The sequence below is a fragment of the Ambystoma mexicanum genome, chromosome 12 (assembly GCF_040938575.1).
Source record: "Ambystoma mexicanum isolate Mex_15411 chromosome 12, UKY_AmexF1_1, whole genome shotgun sequence".
NCBI classification, from domain to species: domain Eukaryota; kingdom Metazoa; phylum Chordata; class Amphibia; order Caudata; family Ambystomatidae; genus Ambystoma; species Ambystoma mexicanum.
Window position 1 is genome coordinate 456,092,706 of NC_090936.1, and position 27,340 is coordinate 456,120,045.

The following is a 27,340-nucleotide window of genomic DNA, read 5'->3' on the forward strand; positions in this document are numbered from 1 at the left end:
AATTCCAAAAGAACAAAGGAACAGATTTAAGAAAAATGACTCATGCATGGGGAATACCAGTGAACAGGGAGTAAGTGGGGATGCTATAGCTCCTTCCCTGGGCAAGCAAAACAATGACCAAACACAGACAGAAAAGGGAAATACTCACAAGGAGGGTACAAGTCAATCACCTGAAGAATTCTTTGAGCCACATATTTTTGAAGAGGCTGAAAGGGCTGGTATCACACTAAATGATCACAAATGCACAGAATTAAAAAATGACAAATTGCTGAATGATGTTGTTACACATGTTCAGTTGGAGGATTGTAATGTGGTCTCTGATGTTACCCAGATGGATGGGCGAGCAGTGGCCACATTCCAAAAAACCTCTGAACATGGAGAAATGAATAAAATCTCTCGTGCAGAAATGGGTAAAAAGGAGGGAAAAATGTCTTTCCATTTACCAATGTGCTTAGCCAAAAGTGAAAAAGACCTGAGAAAGGTGAGCCCTGAAATCAGTAAGAATTCACATTTCTTATGTGTATTAGAGGAGGTTGAGGACAGATATTATGCACCCATCACTGTAGAAGAAAAATGCCACACCTTTGCTATGATTGACACTGGCGCACAGGCCACAATTATGTCCAAGGAGCTGGTAAAGAGTATCAATGAAGGGAGACCTCCACAGAGTCAGATCACAGTGAAGGAAAATCAAGGCCCAGTGCATAACTTTAATGGGGAGGAGGTGCCCATCATAGGTGTAACTGAGGTTGACATAAAAATAGGAAAGCACAGAATGAAACAAGAGGTATTGATCACATCTATTTGTGAAATTCCATTTCTGATGGGGACAGATTGCCTGAAAAGATTGTCTCCTCTCATAGATGGGGTGAATGGAGTGCTGTGGTCCTTAACCAAAAAACCATTGAGGCCTAAGAAACTCAAATCACAAAACAGCAATATAAATGAATGTCACACCGTTGCCAAAACAAATGATGCTGTGGAGGTATATCTCCAGAATAGCTGCATACCTAGTGTCACTGTCATATTAATGTGTCAAGACAAAATGCAGAGCGACAATGAAAAACTACCTGTACAAATATACTTGGACCCAAGGAAAGATTGGCAGACTGCCATAGATGAGCACACATTATGTTTTTATCTAAAAGAGAAAACGTGCAAACAGAATATTGCTCCTAAAACAGATTCAGAAAAACACATTACCACTCTGGCAGAAATACACATGGAAGATGAGCAACCATGGGTTCATGTTGGTATAAATGATTATTTTAAAACAATAAAAGCCACTTTAGCGCTTGAACATGAAAGGAGTTTCATTAATGAGAAATTGTTGCAAAAAATAATGGAAAGGGAAGAAATCCCGAGATTTAGGATTAAAAACCAATATGTTTCTGGCTTGGACAGTCCAGACTTTGAAAACCGAATTGCAGGCAGATGCATGCTTAAAATTAGCATTGGGCAGAAAACAATTTACCATAATGTATGGATAGTGAGTGGAGCACAAAATGAATTTTACATGGGAAATGACATCATGCACAGAATGTGTATGGTGTTAGATTTCCTTAATCAAAAAATATGGTCACGCCTAGGTGGTCCGGCACCTGAATTTGAAGACAAAAGAAGGGCTTATCATTGTGCACAACTGGTTCCTTATGCAATCGAATTACAAATGAGGAAAAATACTATTATTCCTGCATTTACACAACAGTTTGCAATAACACTGAAATGCAAAAATGGACAGCAGATGAAAGGCTCTGATGCATTTGTATGCCTGAATGAATCCATAAAACAGCAAGGCCTGGATTATGAATACATTCCATTGGTAGACATTGGTGAGGGATCTGTAAAAATCATGGTAAATAATAAAGGTTGTCAGGATATTCATTTAGAGGAAAACTCCCTATTAGGAATGGCCATACAAAAATCACATTATACGGCAGATTTAAATAACATGGTGATTGGGAATATTCCTGAAAAATACGTAGATGCCAAGGGCGAGTTGCCAGAACACCTGGACTCTCAGCCCAAAGGAATATTTAAAATTCATTCTGTGTATCCTTATGATTCAAATGAGACAGTGTGCTGCCATCAGGAGGATTGCATAATATTTAATTTAAATGAAAATGAAACAGAAAATCAGCCCATTGAAGTGGAAGCTGATATGCCAAAATATTTAAAAGTGGCAGCTTTACAAAAAGACACAGCCACACAGTTAGAAGAAAGCGCCGAGATTCCCTTACCAGAAGATTTTCCAGAATTTTCCAAAATGGTAGAAGAGCAGATCTCCTTAGCGGATGCATGTGAAAGCAATGAAGAGAGGGACAATCTGAGGGAGATATTTATGGAGTTTAAGGATGTATTTGCAAAAGATGCTTATGATTGTGGTTTAACTGATTTACATGTGGCCACACTACCAGAAGGGTGTAGCAGAAATCCAGTGTTTGTGCGCCAGTATAGACTACCGCTAGCATGTTTAGAATCATTGGCAGAGATTATTAAAAATTTGGAATCACGGGGAATCATCAGGCCCATTCATAGCACATCCAATACACCTATTTTAGGTGTGTTAAAGCCAAATGGTCAATGGCGGCTGTGTGCAGACTTGAGAGATTTAAATAAAAGAGTACCAATATCTAGATGGCCACTGCCATTCATTGATCAGGGCCTAGCTCAGGTACATGGTTCAAATGTATTTACCACATTAGATCTCACCTCTGGATATTGGTGCGTGCCATTGGCAGAGGAGATACAACATTTATTTTCCTTTACATTTGACAGGACTCAATATGCCTGGCTTAGAACTCTGTTCGGGTACATCAATAGTGGGAGTGAATTTGGCATATTTCTGAGAAAGGCCATGCCGGATGCAGCGGAAAGAGGAACAATAGTTTATGTGGACGATGTCCTGATAAAAAATGAAAGCCTGAAAAGCCATTTTGATGAAATAAGACATGTACTTGGCCAATTGCAGAAAGCAGGCGCCAAAGTATCTTTGCAGAAAGCACAATGGTGCAAGAAAAAAGTGAACTTTCTAGGGCATGAAGTGACTGAACATGGGCTAAATCCACAAAAGAAGAAAATAGAGGCCATACAAAGATTAAAAGATCCTAAAAATGTGAAAGGAGTAAAAAGTTTATTAGGGATGACAGGCTATAACAGAAAGTTCATTGAAAATTATGCAGAAATCACTCAACCATTGACTAAACTGCTTAAACTGAATACTCCCTGGAAATGGGAAAAAGGGCAGTCTGATGCAGTGGCTAAATTAAAGGAATGTCTTGTAAAGGCACCATGTTTAGCATACCCCATAAAGGACAGGGATTTCTTTATAGAAATAGGTTTTTCTGAACATTGTATGTCAGCAGTGTTATCACAAAAACACGATTTGAATCACAAAACCATTGCATATGCAAGTAAGGCATTTTCCCAAGTTGAAATGAAATTTAATGAATGTGAAAAGGCCCTATTAACCACTGTGTGGGCGCTACAACATTTCCGCCCCATTGTTCAGGGAGAAAAGGTAATTATTGAAACAAATCATCAACCTTTGCAATTTTTAGAGAGTAAAAGAATTAGATCAGGTAATCTAGCACAATCCAGAATCACTTCATGGACGCTGGCATTACAAGGTTTTCCCGTAGAAGTGAGATATGGACAAAATAAAAAGAACCCAATTGCTCAAGGGTTAGCTGACTTACATGACTGTGCAGCTGAACAAATACCAAATGAAATGGAAGTAGAAACTAGTTTACAGGAATTTGAACAATCACCACACAAAGCTTTTGATGAAAAAACATGCAAGGATTTGCCAACTGTATATGTGGATGGTTGTGCTTTTCACATTGAAAATGACAGTAATAAACAGTTAGTGGCAGGAATAGGAAATGTCTGGTTGAAATGTGAAGGTGTCCCCAGTATAGGGATGAGGATTGGAGATAGGAGCAGTCAGGTGGCGGAATTGGCAGCCATTTATAAAGCAATTGCTACTGCAGTTGATAAAAAGTTCAGTGAAATTGTCCTGGTGACTGATTCTGACTATGCACGGAATAGCTTTGTGGAGTATTTGCCTAGTTGGAAAGCAAGAGGCATGGTTACATATAACAAAAAGCCACTTAAGCATGGAAAAATGATACAAGCCATAGACAAATTGGTGTCAGAGAATGAGTTAACAATATACTGGAGAAAGATTTGTGGGCATTTAAAAACACCAGGAGAGAATAAGGAGAGAAATGATAAGGCAGACCACCTGGCTAAGATTGGGGCTGTGATGGGAGAATTGCTACCTATTGATTATTTAATGGGTGAAATACAAATTGATGCAGTCACACGTTCTAAAGCACCAAAGGAGGTAGATCAACCGGTGGTGCAGTGGAGTCATGACACGCCAGACCAAGATTTGATTGAGGCACAAAAGAATGATCAAATTTTGGGAATCTATTATAATCATTTGATAGATCCCGAACAAAATCCTTTAACAGAAAATGACTGTATGGGAAAAGAAGAGTTGAGGGTGCTATTAAAGAACAAAACACGAATTAGGTTACAGGATGGACTCATGATTAGAGAGTCCATAACAGGACAAATACAGTGGGTAGTACCCCTTTCATTCAGAGGACTAATGCTACACCATGCACATGATGCCATAACCGCAGGCCATAGAGGTTCACAAAAAACATTAGAAATACTAAAAGATTATGCTTACTGGCCACATATGTCCCAAGATGTGGAATTATATACTAGAGGATGTCTAGTATGCGCCCAATTTAAACCTGCTTCACCAATGCATAGAGCACCATTGATGAAAAGAGGCCTAACTCTCCCATGGTCAGATTTGCAAATAGACTATGTAGGTCCTTTAAAAAGGTCGAGCAGGGGACACCGTTATATTTTGAGTGTGGTATGTTTGATGTCGAAGTGGATTGAATGCATTCCTGCACCGGATTGTAGTGCGCAAACGGCAGCCACATTGCTGGTGAACCATGTGTTCTCAAGGTTTGGGTTGCCACAAAGAATTGAGTCAGACAGAGGAAGTCATTTCACAAGTACTCTAATGAGTAAGGTATGGCAAATACTAGGTGTGAAAAGGAAACTACATATCGCATATCGGGCGGCGTCTTCAGGTACAGTTGAAAGAAGCAATAGGTCTGTTGTGGATATTTTAAAGAAATTTGTGGCAGAAGCAGGTTCCAGCTGGGATTTACGTTTACCATTGGTTTTGATGGCAATCAGGTCGACTCCTGCCAAAGCAACAGGTGTTAGCCCCCATGAGGTCTTGACAGGTAGGAAAATGGTGTTACCACAACACCTACTATACAGAACACATGAGCAAACCCTTGTGAGTGCATCCACAGTTCATGAATATATTGATGAACTGAGGAGGCATTTGCAACATGCATTTGCTTTTGTGCAGAGAAATCTGGAAAGAGCTGCTGACAGTGCAAAATCGTATTATGATAAAAAGACATCAGTAAAGGAATACAGTGTAGGGGATCAGGTATACAAGTTTCATTTTGGAAAAAGTAAACAGAAAAATTCTAAATTTCTAGCAGCCTGGCAGGGGCCATTTCGAATTATAGATAAGGTCTCTCCTGTAGTGTATAAAATTTTGAAAAATGAAGGTGAAACAGCAATAGAGCGGTTTGTCCATGTAAATCAAATCAAACCATGCCATCCCAGACATGAGATCAGGCAGCTTGAGCATGTAGAAACAGATAAAGTCCCTTGAACGCAAAAAGAGAAAATAAATGGGTGTAATCAGGAGGCAGTGACAAAGAAGTTAAAAAGTTGATTGTTATGATGGCACATAAACACTGTAGTATATGTAAAAATATATAATATTAAATAAATAAATAAATAAATAAATAAATGCACATATAACGGAAGCTCATGGTTGGTGTGCAGAGAGAAAATGTATTAAATATTGAATGCTGTTTATGTGTGCTTGTTTTCTTTTAACTTGTGTTTAATTTCAGAAAAAAAAAAAAACGAAATATTTTTACCAAGCATGTTTTATTTTTGCCAAAAGGGTGAAGTTAGTATTGTGCTATGTACTTAATTTGTTTATTTTCTATTTGATTTAGAAAATTAACATTATTTGGTCGGAGGTTCCGGGATCAGAGGCCACGGGAGACGATGGAGTCCTGGAGTCCCCTGGATGAAGACCAAAAGATGCCTGCCTCCAGGTGGAGGTGAAGACAAGATAACCAGAATGCTGAAAAAGATGACTCCTATGGATCTAAGATTGCCAAGATGAAAGTGTACTCGAATGAACCAAATAACATCGCTGGTCGGGACATATCAGAGACAGACAAGAGTGCTGACATATGGAGTGCCACGTATTTATTATTTTAATTATTTATTTTAATTTGTTATATTAATTATTTGTTTTGGTTAGTTGTTTTATTTCATTGTTTTTAATTGACTTGAAAAATCTAAACTTAGAGTAATGCCACTTCCACTGAGAAGGCAAATGTAGAACATTTTGTAAACTAATGAACTCAGATGAATACTGTATTGATTGCAACTTTTTCATTGATGCACATGAATATTCATTTTCTTGGATTGCTATATTGTGAAAAGAAGAAAAAGAACAAATTATTTTTAGGAATTGGCTTGGATCGTAGCCAGATTCTAAAAACAAAAGGAGGGTATGTAAGGATATTTGGCGTGTTACAACACAGAGTACAGCACTACTGCACAGGTAGCAAACAGCACAGAGTACAGCACTACTGCACAGGTAGCAAACAACACAGAGTACAGCACTACTGCACAGGTAGCAATTTTTTTTTGCAGCACCACCACAAGGGTGCGGTGCATTGCTATATGTGTTACCAGATTAACAAGGAAAGACAGGCCATTCAGTCAAAAACGATTTTAACATATAAGATGCAAATCTATTTTTACAGTTAAAAGCACACGTGCACATTCAAAAATGCACACTATTTTTCACCTGAAATGCCTATGGTGCGGGAGACACATTTGAAAATAATAACTAACATTACTTATAACTAACCTGACTAATGAAACATAATCCACTAATAAAAATGTGTCTCCACTGCAGAATTAGGCCTATTCTGAAAGTGAACTTTTAAACGCACATCCATTTTTTTTTTCTCTGCTGCCCTGTCCACATAATTACAGGAAGCAAAAGAGCTCGAAAGAACAGGAAATCAGTTGGTTACAAAGTATTACTATAAAAATGAGCCATTGTGTAGAGAAGGAGGAGATGGCATGATTGATTCTGATTGGAGCAGCGTCATAGCAAGTATCATGCTAGAGGGAGTGATCAGAGTTTTGCTGGGGGGAGTTTGAGGAGAGAGAAGGGCAGTCAAGATTTGGCAGAGCTGGGAGAAGGACCTATTTTTTCCTGGTTGGAGCATTCCTATCTGCAAAAGCTGAGAATTCCAGGCAATGACCCCGGTTTGAGAAGGAAAGGCGATCCTTTTTACTGGGGTTAATCTTCAAGGGAGCCACATTCAGAAAGAGAACAGCTGAAGAAAACTCTGAACAGATAAGGTAATTACATAAGTGTGGGAGCTGAGTGTGTACGAGACGAGAATGTTCAGTCAGAGTAGGAAAGGATATTCCGGTGCCTTAATCACACGTTAATGTTGCAAATGGTGTTCTGTTCTCCGCCAGTTTTTTCAGTGTATTACAGACAATGCTGTTAATGTGCTATTTTATTTATTTCTGTAAAGAGTGAAATTGTGTTTAAATGCAACTTTTATAATACAGAAAAATATTTGAAAGCAGACGGGTGGTGTGTCTTCTATTTACCAATACAGTGCTGATGATGAGGGGAGATTTTTAAACAATGCAATTGTCATTTTAAGACAGATGTGTGCATGATCATATTCAGTATGGAGAGTTGAGAGTGATTGTTTGTAGCATAGCTCGTTGGAGGTAGATGAGCCAACGGGAAGAGGGACTCTCTGAACATAGTTCCCTACCGTATATAAGGTAGTGGAAATTACCACAAAATTACCACATATAGCTCTCTGTCGTAAATAAGTCAGTGAGATCGCCCATGGTGGCACACTAACACTAACACTGAAAATGTGGTATTCCTAAAATGTAGGTCTGAGGTCTCTCTAGTGATTACACGAAAAATCTAAGCAAAGATAAGGGATTCTGGACATTGGGGCCACAAATAGAACAAGGGAATTATGCTCACCAAAATACCACCAACCACGCATACCAACCACGTATACCAAATATGCATGTCTGGGTGCTGAAATAATGCATGTCCACTGTATTATTATTGCACATGGCCAAATCTGAATACAAAGAGTGATTATTGCTAAGTTATTTTTCGGCGGTAATAAAATACCGTCAGGCCCCAAAACTCCACGAAATACCCTACAGGTATCATCCGCGTAGTTGGTGTATGCGATCCCAAGTGCGTCCAGTTTATCAAGGAGTGGCTTGGTAAACAGATTATAAAGGGTAGGAGCCGTGCATGAGCCCTGAGGGACTCCATACCTGATGGTGGTAGGCTCTGCATTAGCTATATTAGAGAACACTTTCATTACTCTTCCTTCGAGGAAGGAGGTGATCCAATTTGTGGCTTGTTTGAGAAATGTGCGGCCTGCGTGAGATGGTTCGTAAGGATGGCATGATCGACTAAATCAAATGCCGCCGAGAGGTCTAGGAGGAGCAGAAGGGCCGGCTTGCCTTTGTCTAGAATTAGGGTAATTTGGTTCTTCAGATCTAGTAGAGCGGTTTCAGTGCCATGACCTTCGCGGAATCCGGACTGCCTTTTACCTAGGATAGTGTTGTTTTCCAGGTAGGACTGTATCTGCATGTGTGCTGCTTTATCTAGGATTTTCAAAAGAAATGGGACCGTAGTAATGGGCCGGTAGTTGTTAGGTTGGGTAGGATCCAGGGTTGGTTTCTTTAAGAGCGGACACACCCATGCCTCTTTAAGGCTGTCAGGGACTAAGCCCGTCTTGAATGAGGCGTTAATGAATGCTGTGATGATCGGTGTGAGTGGTGCCGCACACTCTTTAACGATGTTGGGGGGGCATATATCGCCTTTGCATTGAGATGGTTTGAGCTGTTTGAGGATGTGGAGAGCATCTGCTTCGGTGATTGGAGAAAAATTGAATTTGGGGGTGTTCTTGCCTTTGGCAGTATTGGCGGAGTGGGTCTGTTGGGGGTGCAGAGCCTTAAAGTGTTCTGCTATTTTATTTTGAAGAAGGTGTATTTTATTTAACATCGCTGTTTGGATGCTGTTACACCAGGCTTCGTCCTTAACAATCTCATCTGTACATATTGGGGGGACGGTGAGCTCTTTAAAGATGGTGAAAAGCTCTTTTGAGTGGGAGTTAGCTTCCAGGATACGTTTATTGTAGGTTTCTGACTTGGCCTTAAATATGGCACTTTTGTATTTTTTAGAAATGCAAAAAAAGTCTACTTTGGTGGCATCACAGGGATTGGCCTGCCATGTTTTGAGGGCTTGGCGCTTACATTGGCGTAGATTTAATAGGTCCTCCGTGAACCATGAGTTGGAATGAAACAATTTTTTTTCTTTTTTGTTTTCAAGAGGAGCTGCGGAGTTGATGGCATGGGTGAGAGTGTCTTTAAAGATATCTGCTAGAATGTTGGGGTCAGAGGAGAAAGGAGGTGCTAGGCATGGGTTGTTGAGAAAGGGACGTATATTGTCTGCTGTACGTTTTTTGGCACTTCTGGCTAACTTGGCCGGTGCGGATATAAGTGTTTTGGAGTATACGGATATGGGGATGCAGAATTGAAGGCAGTTGTGATCAGACCATGGGAGGGCTGTGTTGGAGTTGAGGGTAGAGCCACAGTTGTGATCTGCCACCCAATCTAAGATACGGCCTTTATTATGGATCGGGGCAGTAACTATCTGTGTGAATCCTAGATCTGTGAGGTTTCTGGCGAGAATGGTAGCTGCTTTGTCAAGTTTATCATTGTATCCAAGGTTTAGGTCTCCTAGAAGCAGTGTTCTGGAAGTTTGTTTGATGTTTTTACCAAGGAGATGGTTGACTATGCCTGTGAAGTTATTGACAGGGCCTGGGGGTCTATATATAACATGAATGTTAACTGTATCTTTAGGGGAGAGGGTGAGTTTGGCTGAGAGGATGTCAGTAGTGTCTTCCCGATAGTGGGAGTCTGTCTTAGTGCTAGGGAGTCTTTGAAAATTAGTGCGACCCCACCTCCCGTTTTAGCTATTCTGTCCTGTCTTAAGATAGAGTAACCTGGCGGTACAGCTAGGCTGATAGTGGGGCCAGAAGCGGAATGCAACCAAGTTTCTGTTATGGCTAACATATCTAAGTCTTGGCTGGTAATAGTATCATTGACTTCTAAAGCGTGGGCGTTGAGTGAGTGAACATTTAGTAGCGCACATTTAAGGTATTGGAACGTTTTAGATTGTAGTGGCTTGAGGTCGGTGGTTGGAGTGAGCTTATTGGTAGCATGAGTAGGCTTGTTGGACATGTGAAGTATGGGAGAAGCGGGCATCGGAGCCTTGTTAAGGCGGTTGTGGGTGGTGGTGTATGGCGGGCGGCAGGTTTTTGCGTGCGTGCGTGAACCTAGGCGTGAGTTCCTGGGTGTTACCTGCATGGGTGTGGAGGGGAGTGCTAAAGGCAGTGTGCGTGTTCTGAGTCTGTGCTGCCTAAGTATGGTTTCGGGCATTTTGGGGGGAGTAGGGTGTGTGGTGGAGTGCCTAAGTTCCATGATATGGCTGTTGGGTTGCCCTTTGGGCACGAAGTAGGCAATACTACTAGTAAGTAGGATGTAGACTAAACCTAAGAGGATGTATAGTGTGTGGGCGGTGTACATATTGAGATAGGGCGGTGAGAGCTGGGTTGCTATATGGGTTGGACAACCCAATAGCACAGAGGTCTCTAAGCGACCATAGGGCACAACACAATAGGACAGTGGTCTCTAAGCGACCATAGGGCACAACACAATAGCACAGTGGTCTCTAAGCGACCATGGGGCACAACACAATAGCACAGTGGTCTCTAAGCGACCATGGGGCACAACACAATAGCACTGTGGTCTCTAAGCGACCATGGGGCACAACACAATAGCACAGTGGTCTCTAAGGGACCATGGGGCACAACACAATAGCACAGTGGTCTCTACGCGACCATAGGGCACAACACAATAGCACAGTGGTCTCTAAGCCACCATGGGGCACAACACAATAGCACAGTGGTCTCTACGCGACCATAGGGCACAACACCGTTGCATAGTAGCATCAGGCGACCTAGAATTGAATATTGCAGTGGTGCCAGAGAATAGAGGTTCAAGTTCAGAAGTGCATACCCTAGGGGACACCTAGATTAGAATATTTGCAATGAGGCAATGAGGCAATGAGGCAATGAGGCCAGAGGACCAGCTATATATACTGAATGCGGCAATTAGAGGCACACATGGAAGCTAGACAGGAGGTGTGTGTCTATCAATATTGCGGCTGGTAGGAGGCATTAAACAGGGAATGTGCACAATAGCAGGAAGTGCCACGATCCTGCGTGGTATTGGCTGAGTCTAACGAACGGACTATGCATATGGTGATAAAGAGTCTTAATGTAGCGAGGCAAGGTGACCGCCTCTGCGAAGTAGATCGGCGTCGGCGTGTGCAGACTGAATCATCCAGTGAGTTCCACCATGATATCTGCGGTGTACGCAACGGGCATAGATTATAGGCGAACGGCGAGGAAGGCTGCAGACAGGACTCAGCCTTTGATTTCGGTGCCTTCGAGTTCGGGGCCGGCTAAACGCCTGCCGGTGCTGGATAGGCTGCCTTGAGGAGAACTCCAGCCAATAATGGGGCAGCTGAGTGAGGGAGTGTAGGAGGAGTAGCTGCAGAAAAACGGTCGGCCATCTTGGAACTAGCAAACGCCTCGTGGTTTGCAATGGAGATGGCAGGGTGCATCCATCCACAACGGGGATGATGCTTCAAAGAAGGGCTTCGGGATGCAAGCGGTAGTGAATTGGAGTGTAGGGCGCATATTCAGCGCGATTGCTCCGTAGCGTGCAAAAATCCTCAGAAGGTGTGTAATAAGCCCGCAGGCCTACCTTTCAAGGTGGCGAGTATCTCCGCTCAACGAGACACCGAGGGCACTGCTCCTGCAGTGCTGATGGAGCTCCTGCTCCTCGGAAGGGTCCGTAGCGGCTGCGCAGGCTGAAGACAGGACTCAGCCTTTGATTTCGGTGCCTTTGATTTCGGTGCCTTTGATTTCGGTGCCTTTGATTTCGGTGCCTTTGATTTCGGTGCCTTTGATTTCGGTGCCTTTGATTTCGGTGCCTTTGATTTCGGTGCCTTCGATTTCGGTGCCTTCGATTTCGGGGCCGGCTAAATGCCTGCCGGTGCTGGATAGGCTGCCTTGAGGAGAACTCCAGCCAATAATGGGGCAGCTGAGTGAGGGAGTGTAGGAGGAGTAGCTGCAGAAAAACGGTCGGCCATCTTGGAACTAGCAAACGCCTCGTGGTTTGCAATGGAGATGGCAGGGTGCATCCATCCACAACTGGGATGATGCTTCAAAGAAGGGCTTCGGGATGCAAGCGGTAGTGAATTGGAGTGAAGGGCGCATATTCAGCGCGATTGCTCCGTAGCGCGCAAAAATCCTCAGAAGGTGTGTAATAAGCCCGCAGGCCTACCTTTCAAGGTGGCGAGTATCTCCGCTCAACGAGACACCGAGGGCACTGCTCCTGCAGTGCTGATGGAGCTCCTGCTCCTCGGAAGGGTCCGTAGCGGCTGCGCAGGCTGAAGACAGGACTCAGCCTTTGATTTCGGTGCCTTTGATTTCGGTGCCTTTGATTTCGGTGCCTTTGATTTCGGTGCCTTTGATTTCGGTGCCGGCTAAACGCCTGCCGGTGCTGGATAGGCTGCCTTGAGGAGGACTCCAGCCAATAATGGGGCAGCTGAGTGAGGGAGTGTAGGAGGAGTAGCTGCAGAAAAACGGTCGGCCATCTTGGAACTAGCAAACGCCTCGTGGTTTGCAATGGAGATGGCAGGGTGCATCCATCCACAACTGGGATGATGCTTCAAAGAAGGGCTTCGGGATGCAAGAGAACATTTGGAGAGGACTGAAGCCGCAGAGGCTGGTGCCCGGAGATGAGGTACTGGTACGGAACCGGCAATCCCAAGGAAAACTGTTGCTGACTTATGAGCCGGCGCCGCTTGATGTTGTGGTGGTAAAGGGGTTGATGGTCTGACGGAAACACCGCTGTGACACGCAATGTAAGTTTGTTTAAGCACTTAGGAGAGCCATGGACTGAGGCAAGAACTGGTCCTGCGCCCAGTGGGCCGGCAATGGAAGTTCCTGATGAAGGGGTGTTCACCCAGACTTCCCGGATCACCGGCGAGGGAGCCAGTGGGTGAAGGAACTCCGAGCGGAGATAGTAGCAGGAGGTACCCCCGGAGGACTGGGCGAGGTAAACCTGCCCGTCTCACGGACTTTGTGTTGGAGCAATGTTGTGAGTGGGAGCCCTGAATGTCTCGGGGACCCGAGTGGCTGCTATTTAAAGGGGCTCCAGGGTTTTTGTGTGCAGTGAAGGTAGTTGTTAGAAATGTTAAGTATCCTATGTTCATTGTTTGTTTTGATATGAAAAAGGAGGAGTGTGATGCTGCCCCTTTAAGGGCCGTACGCACGCAGTGGAGTGACGTTGCACTCCGCAGCGTGCACTACAAATAAAGGGGGCATTCCTGGATCGTGCAGAGCGACCGGGGAGCCCGAACTGTGAAGACGTGTCCTGTGCAGTCTGTAACAGGGAGGGGTTCAGAGGCATCGGTGTGCGCATACAGCGCACCACAACAGTGCCTACAAACAGAATGTTTCTACTTGATCTAATGTTATATCTCAACTTAAACTTTATGTGCATAACAGAAACTTGACTTAACAAAAACAATTCCAGTGTGCAAGTCGAACTACACCTGCACCCAAATTATAAGATTCTTTGGCAGTACAAGGCTTTAAGATTTGAATGTGGAGTAACTTTACCCTAAAAGGAGTTTACTTTAGCTAAACATCTTGTGACTACAGCGAATGGCGACACAGGGGCGCTTTATGTAAAATGCTCCACTTCATCCTAAATGTCTTTTGACATTGTGATCTACAGGCCACCATCCTCAAACATTGTGTTTGTTAAGCATTTCTCTTCAGTATATAGCAACCACACTTCCAAGCTGTGCACATTTCTGTATTTATGGGGGCTTGACAATCCACATTACTCCAGATCTATGTTAGTTCTGGGTGCAATGAATGCACTCTCTCTACACTGATGGATTGTGTATTGACTACTTTCAGGGCTACTGACTATGACACCACCCTCGTTTTGTTTCTTATCTGACCACTCAGACATCCCTACCTACTTACATTGCCCTTAAGAATACCACAAAGAAATCATATGACCCATTCTCAAAACCTCCCTTAACACCAAACTGTCCTTCCTCTCCCCCCATCACCGACCCCTCCTGATCCCATTGCCCCAACCCCCAATATCCCTACCTTCGACTCCTTCAAACCCATCTCCAGAGACGAGTTCCTTGACCTACTATCAGCCAGCAAACCCTCCGGGTCGCCCCTCAATCCCTGCCCAGCCTCTGTCTTGAAAGAAATATTCTCATATACCTGTACAAGGGAACATGCAAGAGCCATTCTAAATGAATCCCTCACCTCTGGAATCTTCCCTGATGCCTTTAAAATAGCGCATGTCAAGTCACTTCTAAAAAAGGCATCCCTGGACCCGCTTGACCCCAATAATTACAGACATATCTCCAACACCAGATTTCTTGCGAAACTCATTGACCGGAGTGCATACTGCTGGCTGAACTTGTTTGCAGAATCCAACTGCCTCCTCGACCCCGCACAATCAGGCTTCAGACCACGACATAGAACTGAAACCACTCTGATATCGATCCTGGATGATCTCAAGGTCACTGCAGACTCTGAAGGTTGCGCAGAATGTATTCTCCTCGATCTCTGCGCAGTCTTTGACACGGTTAACCACTCAATCCTCCATGACCACCTTCATTCCCTAAGAATCTGTGGCACTGTGCTCAAATGGATCATTTCCTTCCTCAGCAAAAGGAAACAAATAACACTCCTCTCCCCCTATGTCTCAACTGTGTGCTCGGTGTACACTGGAGTACCCCAAGGCGCATGCCTGTCTGCTCTCCTGTTCAACCTCTATATCACCACTCTACCAGTAATCATCCTCATGCACAACATCTCCTGTTACAACTATGCTGACGATACCCAAATTATCCTGAGAATTCCCAAGTCAAACACCAACCCCCTTCCCGACCTTTAAGCCTGTCTCTGCGATACTGATCGATGGATGACAATAAACCACCTCCTTTTGAACCCTGCTAAAACTGAAATCATGGTGTGATACTGCCCTTCCACCTCATCCGCTCCCAAGGCCCCCGTCCCTCGCCCCCGCCCCTCTGATACAGTGAGAAACCTAGGCTGCACAATGGACTCAGGCATGACCCTTCTCCTGTCAGATCAACAATGTGTCGAAATGCTGTCACTACCACCTCAAACTTCTCAGATGCATTTTTCCCTACCCCTCCTACCGGACAGACTTGCTGCAGTTATGTCTATTGTGATGTCGAGACTGGACTATTCCAACTCCCTATAACTAGGAGGCCCGGCACACCAACTCAACAAACTCCAAAGAGCCCAAAACGCTGCTGCAAAACTGCTCCTTGCCCTGGGTCAAAGAGACCACATCTCACCAGCTCTCCGAACCCTCCACTGGCTTCCAGTTGGACGAAGGGCCAACTTCAAGACCCTATTAATCACTCACCGAGCAGTGCACAAGACCGGCCCATTATACCTACAAGAAAAGGTAAAGCCATACCTCCCATCCCACACCCTAAGATCAAGCACTGCCCTCCTTCTAATGATTCCAACCTCTAACTCTGTCAGGATTGGAGGATCCACCTTCTCAACCTCGGCCCCAACTCTGTGGAACTAGCTCCCCCCTCATATTCGACATACCCAAGACTATATGACATTCTGCAAAACTCTAAAAACGTGACTCCTTCTGTAATAACCATCAAGGACCATCCGAAGCGATTGAACCCTAGCAACCTGATGACTAATGATCAATGAAATTCCAAACAATGTTATCACCGAATACGCTCATTAATTGGCTATAAGCAACCGCATGTCCTGAAATGCGGAATACCGATCTCCTTAGATCATAACTCCAAGCAAACACTCACCTCCCATATCACTATGCTTACTCTCTATCTCTACACCATCACACAATTAGAGTGCAGCTACACCCCTTGATCAATTCGGCCTAGCTGCTCACATACGAACATTACTCTATGATCACCCCATCATTCTAATAAAACGAAGCTATACCCCATAGACTGCACACATTCAACCAATATCAATAACACCACACCTAATGCTAGGATGCAGCTACCATCAGGCAATTACATCAGCTGCACACATAACTGGTGCATCCAAGCACGCTACAACACCCTACTCTTTAAACGGACCTGGACTACGGTCCCCGAGGCCGTTCAACCTACCAGCGCTTTGAGGTCATACCAATGATATATAGAGCCCTATACAAAAATACCTAATAACATAACAAAGTACAAATGCCTGAACCAGGACATGCGGGATAGGTATATGTTGATGTTACAAAGACCCTCGGGTAAAGTTACTTCACTAAAAAGCAAGATGGATGATACCGATGAGACGTAACATAACTTGTTTGGTGGAGTAGGAGAGAATGGGACCTGAATCTCTGCTTTGGAGGATCAGTTGGCCAAGCTGAGAACCGCTAATGATGTCCTGAAAGCCCACAGGATGGTTTACATTAATACAATTTCAGCAGAGAAAAATCAAAGGCGGTGGGACACATTGCAGATATTTGGATAGCAGGAACACTGCAGGAGTTCCTGCTATCCAAATAGGAGTTAAAGCTTCTGGTTTTAGCACCCTACTCCATACACATTGGGGCCATAAAAAAAGACAAGGCAGGGCCATTTATTATCAAACTGCTGAGACGCACGGGGTGCAGCAAAATACCCAGAGAGGAAAGTCCCATTTAATGGGGAGAGCAGAGATTCGAAATCTCACTCTTCCAGGACTAAATGTGTGTGGGGCAAAAGGGTACAATTCAACCAAGAGAAGAAACTGGCCTAGTAAAAAAAAAAAGCTGTATAACTATGTCTTAACCTGTGGTGCTCAGGGTCAGGCATGGGGCTATTTTATATGTGTCAAGAACCCAGAGCTCGCCTCAGGCTTTCTCGGTATGTTGTGCTAAGTGAGTGCTTCATTACTCTGTGCATTGTTGGTTCTTCGATTGAAGCATTTTATTTTATTTCTTTAGCATAGCTGTGGCCTTTTTTGCATCTCCCGTCCACATTTGGAGCGTGACTGGTGGGGGTATGTCTGTGGTCCACTAGCATTATTGTGGATGAGATTGTGTGAAGGTCTGTTGAAGCAGCTTTGGCTCATTGTATTGGACCTGTTCTAAAAGGGATACATTGCAGAAGAATGCCCTAAGCCTTGGAAGCATCTGGGGAACTGACCTCCAAAACCAGGAAATGTTAGTGGAGGTGGACGCTCTTGTGGGGCTGAAGGCATGCTCCTGGCTTTGACGGGGTGGGGGGGGGTTATTCGGCCCTAAAGGAGCTCTGGTGTGCATCACCATCAAGAAGTGGCCTGTGTGAATGCAAAGGCGCTGTGGGCTGTGATATCAATGCATAGAGAAGGCACATACCGCAAATCAACATGGCGTTAATCTCCTGTTCCTTGAGCTGGAACAGGGGATAACGGCCCGGCAGCCCAAGTTATCGGCCCGATCCTTGATGGTTGCAACTGGCATGGAAGGGTGCCAAAAATGCCAGGATAAGTCAGAGATGGCCGGTATAATAGGCAGATACTGCTACACCCAATTGGCAGAGCCACAGAGAAATGAAAGGGTTTTTCACAGTTCTGTCCTGGACCGCCCTTTTGGATCAAGCTACTTGGATAGCAGGATAAGGAAGATAGACCAGAGGGCCTCTCCGCTATTCCTTAGTGGCTGGGAGGGGACATGGAAGGCTGTGCGGGTAAGGGCGGCTACTGCCTAATAGAGGGCTGTAGTCCTAACAAGGGCCACCGGGGAAACTCTATGGGTACTGAGGTAATAGAGCAGTGGGATTCATGTGCTCCGCCATGGACAATATCGGCCCTTCCGATTGTTCCAGTGTGCACGCAAGTCTATTGAATTGAGTTCTCTGTTAGCTCCATAGATATCACTTCCTAATTAACCAACTCTGTTCCCTATTCACTCTGCTACTCAATACAACATTACATTCATGGTAATCTACTCTAAATCATGTGTTACTCAGATTGACTCTGAACAGACCCCCTGTGCGCAAACACTGGATACCCTCTGGATATCCTCTATAGTGTTGCAGGGTAGAGTTAACATTGTATTGCACTCTGTGCATTGGAGGGACCTTTTCCTAAAGAGGCAGCAGGAGGGGCAGAGGTTCTGCTACTACGAGGAAGGGCTTGGGGGGAGGATACGGCTTGGTATGGTACAAGTGGAGAGCCAGGTAGATCGGAGGGAACAGAATCTAACTGAGGCAATGCTTCAGCTTTGAGCCTGTTTGATCCAGCAAGCGATGGGGACATTCTGGAGTAAATGTGTAAGGGGGTGTGGAGGGACGTGGGAGGCATTTGGTATTTCAGTGTTGGATTTGCAATTTGTTGAGGAGGAGGGACATTGAGTTATGCTGTGTCTATTTAAATTTTATTATGCTTATTAGCTATAGAAAAAAGCTGATACTAAACGCCTGCTTACTCCTGTCTACATCTTTCCTTCGTTTTCACCCAGTACCTCTGCTTCCATGTGGGTCTACCAAACCAGACCAAACTGGTGCCTTCCTGCTTGCCGCTCTTTTTCACCACTTAGCAAGCCCTGCCCACCTGGTGCCTTCCCGCTCTTTTTCGCCACTTAGCAAGCCACACTCATCTGGTGCCTTCCTGCTTGCCGCTCTGTTTCCCTACTTAAGGAGCCCTCCAGCTTGTTTTCCTTTGCAGATGGGGAGCAGGTGCAAGTGGATCTAAGTCACCTGGCCCAAGCCCCGCCCACCTGGTGCCTTCCTGCCTGCCGCTCTTTTTCACCACTTAGCAAGCCCCGCCCAACTGGTGCCTTCCTGCTTCCCGCTCATTTTCAACACTTAGCAAGCCACGCCCACCTGGTGCCTTCCTGCTTGCCGCTGTGTTTCCCTACTTAAGGAGCCCTCCAGCTTCTTTTCCTTTGCAGAAGGGGGAGCAGGTGCAAGTGGATCTAGGTCACCTAGCCTAAGCCCCACCCACCTGGTACCTTCCTGCCTGCTGCTCTTTTTCACCACTTCACAAGCCCCGCGCACCTGGTGCCTTCCTTCAACATCACTGTCTTGTGGCCAATGCTGGATTTGACTTTTATGGACTTCATTCATTCACGGTGCGTCATTCTTTCTCAACTCTCATGCTGGACTTCCTTTGCATCTTGTACTCATGGTGGCCCTGAATCATGCTGTTCCCATCTTCATCTTGTATCCTGGCTTGCAACATTATGTGTTACTACTGATTTCTGCAATTGTATTCGCTCTCCAGTCTTGCTTCTCCACTCTTTTTGACTGCTTACTCTCTTTTCTCTCCTCCTTTCCCTTCTCCCTTTTCCTATCTCCTCCCCTTACTTTCTTCTATGCACTTACTCTATCAGAATTATCCCTGGACCTAATATGATAGCATCCTCGTCTGTTTCCTCCACCCTCCCATTACTGTTTTTTCCCTCCCCACCACCCCTCCAGCACTATCTGAAATGTCGTCAGGTCTAGTATGATAGTCGCTTGTTTTGTTCCTCCCCTCCCTTTCTGCACCCCTCTCCCTCACCTTTTGTTTTTCTCCGGCTCTACCAGAAATGTCGTCAGGCCTAGTACGGTAGTCGCCTGTCTGTTTCCATTTCCTTCCCACTCTCCCCCTCCCTTCTTTATCTATGTCTTAGCTCTTGCACTATCTGAAATGTCGTCAGGCCGAGTACGATAGTTAATTTCACTTCCTTACTGTTCATAGTCTGTAAGAATGTGGTTGTATTTTCCCTTGTTCCCTCCCTTGCCTTGAAGCGCTTTGAAACACATTGTGTATAGGCGCTATATAAATAAACGATCATATCATATCATATCATATCATATCATATCATTGTACTAATGTGGGCTATACATTTTGGAGAGAGAAGTATATTTGTTAGCCATGTTGGCGTAATTGTCTGTTATTTTACATCAGAAAAGGAAGCTAGCATCTTTTCAGGCTAAAGCTATACAAGTATGTATAAGAGCAATGTTATTGTCTCCTGTACAAGCAATGTTAATTGCTGACGGGGAGGTTGGGGGGTAAGGCCAATAGAAATAAGGAAAAGGATGCTAAATCCCAGATACAATCTCAAAGTGACAGCCACACCAAAAAGGAGAGCTTGGGAACAAAATTGAGGCATGTGTATAAGTAAAAAGAATGGGAGAAAAAAAGAAAAATATGTGGGTGCCAATACGGAAAGAGAATCCCAACGAATGTCATTGACCAAGATTCAGAGAACATAAAAAGGATTTAATAAGGCTGCCGATATTGAGGTATAGGTTTACCAATTGCTGTACTCAGTTATCAGACAGTACAGCAAAGAGGAAAGGTGACAGAGGGGAAGATCTAAGGGTCTAAAATCAGGGCACCTGGGTCTAGCATACAATATACCAAGTCTTGATGTTTGTAAAATGAAAAGAATCAATGACGATGGAAGTGTAAGTGAGACACAGTGGCTGAAGACAAGGGACGGGGCAGTGTACTTTGTTTAGACTCATTAAGCGCTGTAACTCCTATAAAAGGGAAAACGGTGAAAGACAGGATATTATATTCGACATTATTCAATGGTAGAATGGAGAAACAAAGAAGGTGCTTGAAATAGAATTGACCTTGATACCAAGTCACTAGGGTATATTGGATGATGAAATATGAGTCGTAGCAGCAAAAAGGGGATGAAATGAGAAGAGGTGAATATATACTAAACCTTTAGGGCAAGAGAAAATAAATAATATATTAAAGAATGAAATGATGAGATATTGGCAAGAACAATGGGCAGACAGCAGCAAAGGGAGACAAGTTTATGCAATACATAAAATGGTAAACGTTAAAAGAGAAAACAGAAAACTCTACCTGGACTACAAGACAGAATTCAGAGTCGACTCCTATTAGGCCACACGAGGCAGAGTCAACATGTGCATAAAAAAGGCAAAAAAGAAACTGGAGAATATAGTGACTGAACATATCTCTGCTATCTTTTTCTCTACCTGTGGTGTCTCCAAGGGGTCTAACCTCTCTTCCTGGCTGTTCAACCAATACCTGGCACTCCTTGCCCACCGCATCGCTGCTCTCTGCCCCAACTTTCAGTGCTATGCAGATGACACCCAGCTCATTATCAGGCTACCCTCGGCCTCCTCTCCTTCCCTCATCTCTGACTGTCTGCTATCCAGGAGTGGTGTGCCGCCAATGACCTCTGCCTTAATGCTAGTAAGACTGAGATTCTCCTCATCGGCACCCACTCCCTCCTTGTCTGCAGCTCTCTGTCCGGCCTCTCTTGGCCCTCTTCCTGCTCCCACCTGCAAGGCTAAAATCCTCGGGTCATCTTCAACTCCACACTCTCCTTCTCTCCTCACATCTCGGACCTCTCTAAGAATTCACACATCAGCTGCACCTCCTCAGAGGTATTCTTCCTTTTCTCTCCTTCCCCCAGAAGCTCAGTCTCCAGAGCTCTGGTTCTCTCGAGGATGGACTATTGTAACAGCCTCGTTCTAAATCTGCCTGCTTCTACTCTCTGCCCTCTGCAACTTATCCAGAACAGGACTGCAAGACTTGTTCTTCGCCTCAAGCCCAGGGGTCGTAGCTCTCCAGGACTGAAATCTCTGCACTGGCTCCCAGTGGCTGCGGGGATTAAGTTCAAAGCACTCTGGATCATCCACGAGGCCTTCTGGGGCATGGGACCTCAATACCTTCAACTCTCTCTTCCTAAATATCTTCCTTCTCGAGCTCTTCGCTCATCCACCTCCAACTCCCTCAGGGTCAGTCGCTTCTCCAAGCAACGAGTTGGTGGTAGATCTCTTTCTTTCGGCTGGTGCCTCCCTCTGGAACAGCCTCCCTTAAACTTGAGGAGAACCATCTCCGGTTCCGGAAGCACCTCAAAACCTTTCTCTTTGTTTCTGCTTTTTCTCCTCCTCTCCTCTGCTGACCTCCTGGCTGTAACCAGAACGGCACTGGCTACCTGGACACCCTCTGATCTCGGGCCCAAGTCCTTCCCCCGCCAGCGTCACACACCTGCACTGCCCACCTGGCAACCCCCGCACTTGGGGACTGTTTCTGTATCCCTACAGTCCCCCTACCAGCCCTTGACACCTGATGCCCGCACTTACCCATGCACTTGTCACATGCTGGCCGTTTACTTACTTATTGTTATCTTTTCCCATGTACTGCACTCTCCCTGCCCCTTTCCCACGCACTTGCATGATCTGAATGATACCTGGCCTAGTAGGATCGCTGTCCGTCCTCCCTTTGTTCCCCTCCCTTGCCTCGTTGCGCCTTGAAACACTTGTGTATAGGCGCGTTATAAATGCCAAATCATATCATATCATATCATACTGAGGAGGAGCAGACCCTATAACACTATTTGCTAGAATGGGAAGACTATGAAAATCAAAGAATGGTGGTGATAGAAGAATCGAGAAGATTGGAGAATGAGGCTCAAAACAATACAGACTGTTAAAGAGGAAACAAAACATAAACACAAGTAGGAACAATCAGATCATGTTGAACATTTCTAATAAAGAAAAGTGGGGAAAGTTAGAATAGTGGGCTGTGGTAAACAGTAGGTGGTATCGGCAATCCATTGGATGGAATTCACAGACAAAATCCTAAGGAGAAGAAACTTGAGAAAAATAACTTTTAAGGGGTACAATGTAGAGCAGGCTTTCTCAGCCCTAAACACTGGACACTAATGTCTTAAGTAGGTTGGTGGGGGAGGTGGGAATGTCCACACTAAGCACATTTTCTCTGTACTGCTCTTTGCATTCCAACAGCGAGAAAACTCATGGAATTTCACTTCGAGCTCTATGCAACTTGAGCTCAAAACTGAATACCAAAAGCACTGAATCCCGCCTTCATCCTCTGAAGTTTGATACATCCAATTGGAATTCGGTTCCGTTGTAATAGCATTATTATTATAGTTTCTAGAAGCCGGAGGAATCGATCATTAAGCTCTCTACAGAAGTCTAATTGTGTCTCGTTCTGAGATCTGGATTCTAGCTGACCAGTCATTAACTACCCGGTCCCTCTACCCAGTGCTTTAAGTGGGACAAGACATCGAGGAGGGGCGGACTAATGTGTGTAAAAACAACATTTGGGGGCAAGACGATAGAAGTGTCTGGCATTGCCTTGGAAACTAGTGTTGGGCCCAAGTACGTAAAGACCTAACAAACAAGGTCGAGATTGTGTATCTGCAATGAAGGCAGTAAAATCTATTTTCAGAGGTGTGTTAAATATACATATTGTGCTGTAAATACTCTTTATGATTAAGTACAGCTGTATTATTATTTATTTGTGGGCGTATAGTGTGGACGCCCCACACGGAAGGAACTTTGGGAAGGAGAATTTCCTCTGGGAAAGAGGTTTTGAGAAAATTCACAATCGTATACCAGACACCTTAAGAAAAGAGCCGGGAAGGCAGAAGTCTGGGGACCGGCTGGGGCTGTCCATGATTCTGCGCTCAGCTATGCGGCTGCTGGAAATCTACAACTTGTTAAACGTTCAAGAATGTTTACTGGATGCAGTGGAGTAACTTTGCTGAACATTTTGGGGAGGGGGGGCGACATGACATCTGAAGAGGTTGCCCCAGTCAAATGAATGGGGACAAAATGGTGTGTCATGAAAGTTGGGGGGGGTGGGGGACAAACACCCCTGTCCTCTCCTAAAATGACGCCCATGGCTGGATGGCAGACCTGGCAACTATTCAATGGTCACTTGTTTATGCATATCTGAAGATTGTTTGTATAGGAGTGTGTACTTAAAAAAAAAAAATCAAGACTGCGTACAGAATGGCACCGTCGTTGCTTTTTGCATATGTGTATACGGGTTGTTCACAGCATTCATTAACTATCACATGAGTAATAACAATCAATGTCGATCCAGTCATGTTCATGGAATAGAAGCAGTGCATTGAGTTTTTGTATTGGCGTTATTAGACCCTTGCCACCCTTCCATAGATGGGTCAACCCGCAACCTGCACTTTTTGCAATAACGTCCCCGTGCCAGAACCATGCAATACCCCCGTGCAATGCCACCCAATGCCACGCGTCCCAGACACCTATGATACCCGGGTCGGCGCCTCGCAACCCAACCCACCAGCACAACCGGCATCGCCCCCCTTTTTTTTTTTTTTTAGAAGCTTCTTTCCCGGTGTTGCTCTTTCTTTCCCTTGGATACACCCCGCGGTAATTCTTTTAGTCTTGTATTGGAATGTTCACTAGATTGTTCTAAAGGTTCCGTTCTCAGCACCGTTTGGTCTTTATTCCCTACGACGTCTCCCTTCAAGAACCCTCAACAATTCTAGCGCCTCGTTCCACATATCTTCCCCCGAGTGATCGCACCCCTAGAACCCCCCCCCCCCGCATTGTGTGTGTCTAATTATATAATTTGAATTGTTCTTTTATAACGCGGTTAATCGGAGACCCGTTTTAAAGCGGGAGCCGTGGACTCGAACCTGCCTCGCTATGGGTTGTCCGCGTTGCCCCCGAGCTTACCCCGGGACCGTTCATTTCCCCCACAATTGAGGGTATTTGTCTCACGGATAGTGCAGTGCCGGGTGCTTTACCTTGATTTTGATTAGTGCCCCAGATTTGTTTTCTACCTGGGCTGTTCCTAGTCAGTTCACCAGGATTACTCCTTCCCTTAGACCCTTAGACGCGCGCCTCTTTCCCAGCCATGCACCGTGTTCCCCTGGGAGACTATTCCCGACCCCTCTTTCAGTACTCGGTGCAGTGAGAGATCTATAAATAGAGTAATAAGTAAACCTATGTGGCGGCCGGCAGCAGCAGGCCGGGCTCTCGCCCACTGCCCCCGCGGCGGCCCGTTCCAAACACCGGGCCCCATCCCTCTCGCCTGCTTCTCCTTTGCCTTACAGTGCACCCAGCCCTTTTACCCCTCAACTAACCACACCCAGCACCGTACACCACACTCTTCTCACCACCCCCCTCCCCATCCACCGACCCTCTCTGAGAGCTCCCGCACCCGGGTTAGCGCTCACTTGTCCCAGTTTACGCCTGTTGTATCCCTCTGCGCCTGCACCCCCGCCTGCCCCTCTCACCCCATGGCTTGCAGGTAGAATGTGGAGGCACTCCCTTACCATGGTTAGCCTGGGCGGGCTGCTGCTGATCAGAAAGACGGCTGAAGTGTCTGCGTTTGAGCCGAGTGACAGACAGGGAAGGCCCACTTTGTGGTGTCCTTTCACAGGCACCTGCAACTGTCACTCAAATCGGTTACAGCCGCCGGGAGCTTGTGATGCTAGATTTCTTTTCTTGCGTTGTGTGTGTCTGCAGGCGGCACGCTCCCCTGGGTCTCGCTAACGCTCCTCGCCGTGCCCCCCTGCCCTGCCGACACTCTTCTCCCAGGTAGCCGCTTGTGCTGTCTCTGGCAGGGTGCACTGGGCCCTAACTATGGGGGGGGGGGCGTGTCCCGGACGCAGCCCCTCATCACAGGCCCTCATCACAATGCAGACGGTGACCGGGCCACGCCGGGCATGGGGGGCAGCGGGCGCTCACCCGACACCAGGGGCAGGCAGGAGACTGTAGCCAGATAAACACACAACTCACCCCGCCTGCATCAGCCAATACATAAAATAAACACCTGTCGGTGGTCCCAGGTACACGACACACACGTTCACGGGAAAACACCGCACACATTATATTCGCATAGAAAGATGTATGGTTTCATCAGATAACCCTGTACAATGTCTTTTCTTCAACACCTGGCTATACAAACACAATATATACTTTAAATTCGAAGGGGCAGAGATGATACATGGTCAGTCTAGAAAATAAGATCTAACCCAGAGGTGGAAGTCTACTATAAATCATGGGTACGCCTTACCACTAATTCATTTGTTTTTTGAACCGTGTACCTTTAGTTCAAAGGCTCACGAAAAGCGTCCATCGGTCCATGACGCCTTTTCTCTACGCAGTACGTACGTATAGTATCAGCTCAAGCACTGCCCCAAATCGCAGCCAGGCATAGGCCCACACGGCTTGTGGCGCGGAAGCCAGCACCTTGCGAACTCACAAACACATAGCCGCAACAGCCCAAACTAGGCCTCTCGTCCCTGTTTGAGTATCACTTCCTTCTCTGTCCTTGCTGGTCGCTACATGGTTCTGGCCCCACATGCCCCCTGCCCACCCGTAATTATTTATTTATTTGTATTTAGTTCATAAATGAACTTTTACAAATCAATCTATACATACACATCATTCAATCAGTTAATAAAACAACCCATCATTTCTCAAGTACAATCATGCATAAGAACCATACATTAAAACATACATAAAAACACATACATGAATATTTGACATGGAACATATACACGTAATTTATACTTATAACGGATCTATCGGGTTTAGACAATTTAAAAGAGAACACAGATGTATGTACAAATTAGCAACAAAATAGGGTTCCAATAATCAACTAGCAGCAGAAAGAACATTACGCATTAACCCACTGAGGGTAAAAATTGTCCAATACACCATTCACTGTACATTACCAAGTTTGTTCCTAATAAAACACAGACTTTATATAGTGCTATGTGCAATGCTTCACTTTCTGTATTCAAACAGTAGGACCAGAACTCAATACATTACAAATAAATAAATAAAAAGTAATAATGTCAGCCGGACTCCGATTGTGGGTGGAAAAGGCCACAGCTGCTTTATTAGACAGGAGGTAACTTACAGGTGTTCCGCTTTCGGCAGTGTAACATCAGGATTCTGCTCTGAGCTGGTGTCTTTATACATTTGTACTTTCCCCAGGTGGTCTCCTCCTGCGACCAGCAGGTTACTAACAATTCTTACACATTTACATATTGCTCAGGTGCTTTGTCCCCTTTCACGGTTCCTCATTTCCCAGGTCTCCTGCCCACTAACAAAATTCCCCATTGCCCCAGTGTCTTTTACACCTCTTACTCCTATCCCCAGGCGCCTAACCTCTTACTCGTTCCCCAGGTCTCCTGCCCTCTTATACATTCCCCGTTCCCAGGTGCCTTGAGCTCTTTCCTCTTACTC

General features: G+C 45.2%; 1 protein-coding gene across 2 annotated transcripts in view; it reads right to left on the reverse strand.

Annotated features, from left to right (window-relative positions):
• Nucleotides 1–25,870, reverse strand: part of TUBA8 (tubulin alpha 8) — a 163,877-nt gene extending 138,007 nt beyond the window's left edge. The window contains exon 1 of one of the 2 annotated variants that reach the window (XM_069628685.1): nt 25,417–25,870. In XM_069628685.1, coding sequence (XP_069484786.1) covers nt 25,417–25,419 — 3 coding nt within the window. In that variant the 5' untranslated portion in view covers nt 25,420–25,870. Of the gene's footprint in view, nt 1–24,885; nt 24,964–25,416 lie in introns of those variants that run through there. The other variant, XM_069628686.1, reaches the window with a different exon arrangement.
• Nucleotides 25,871–27,340: the final 1,470 nt, after the last annotated feature.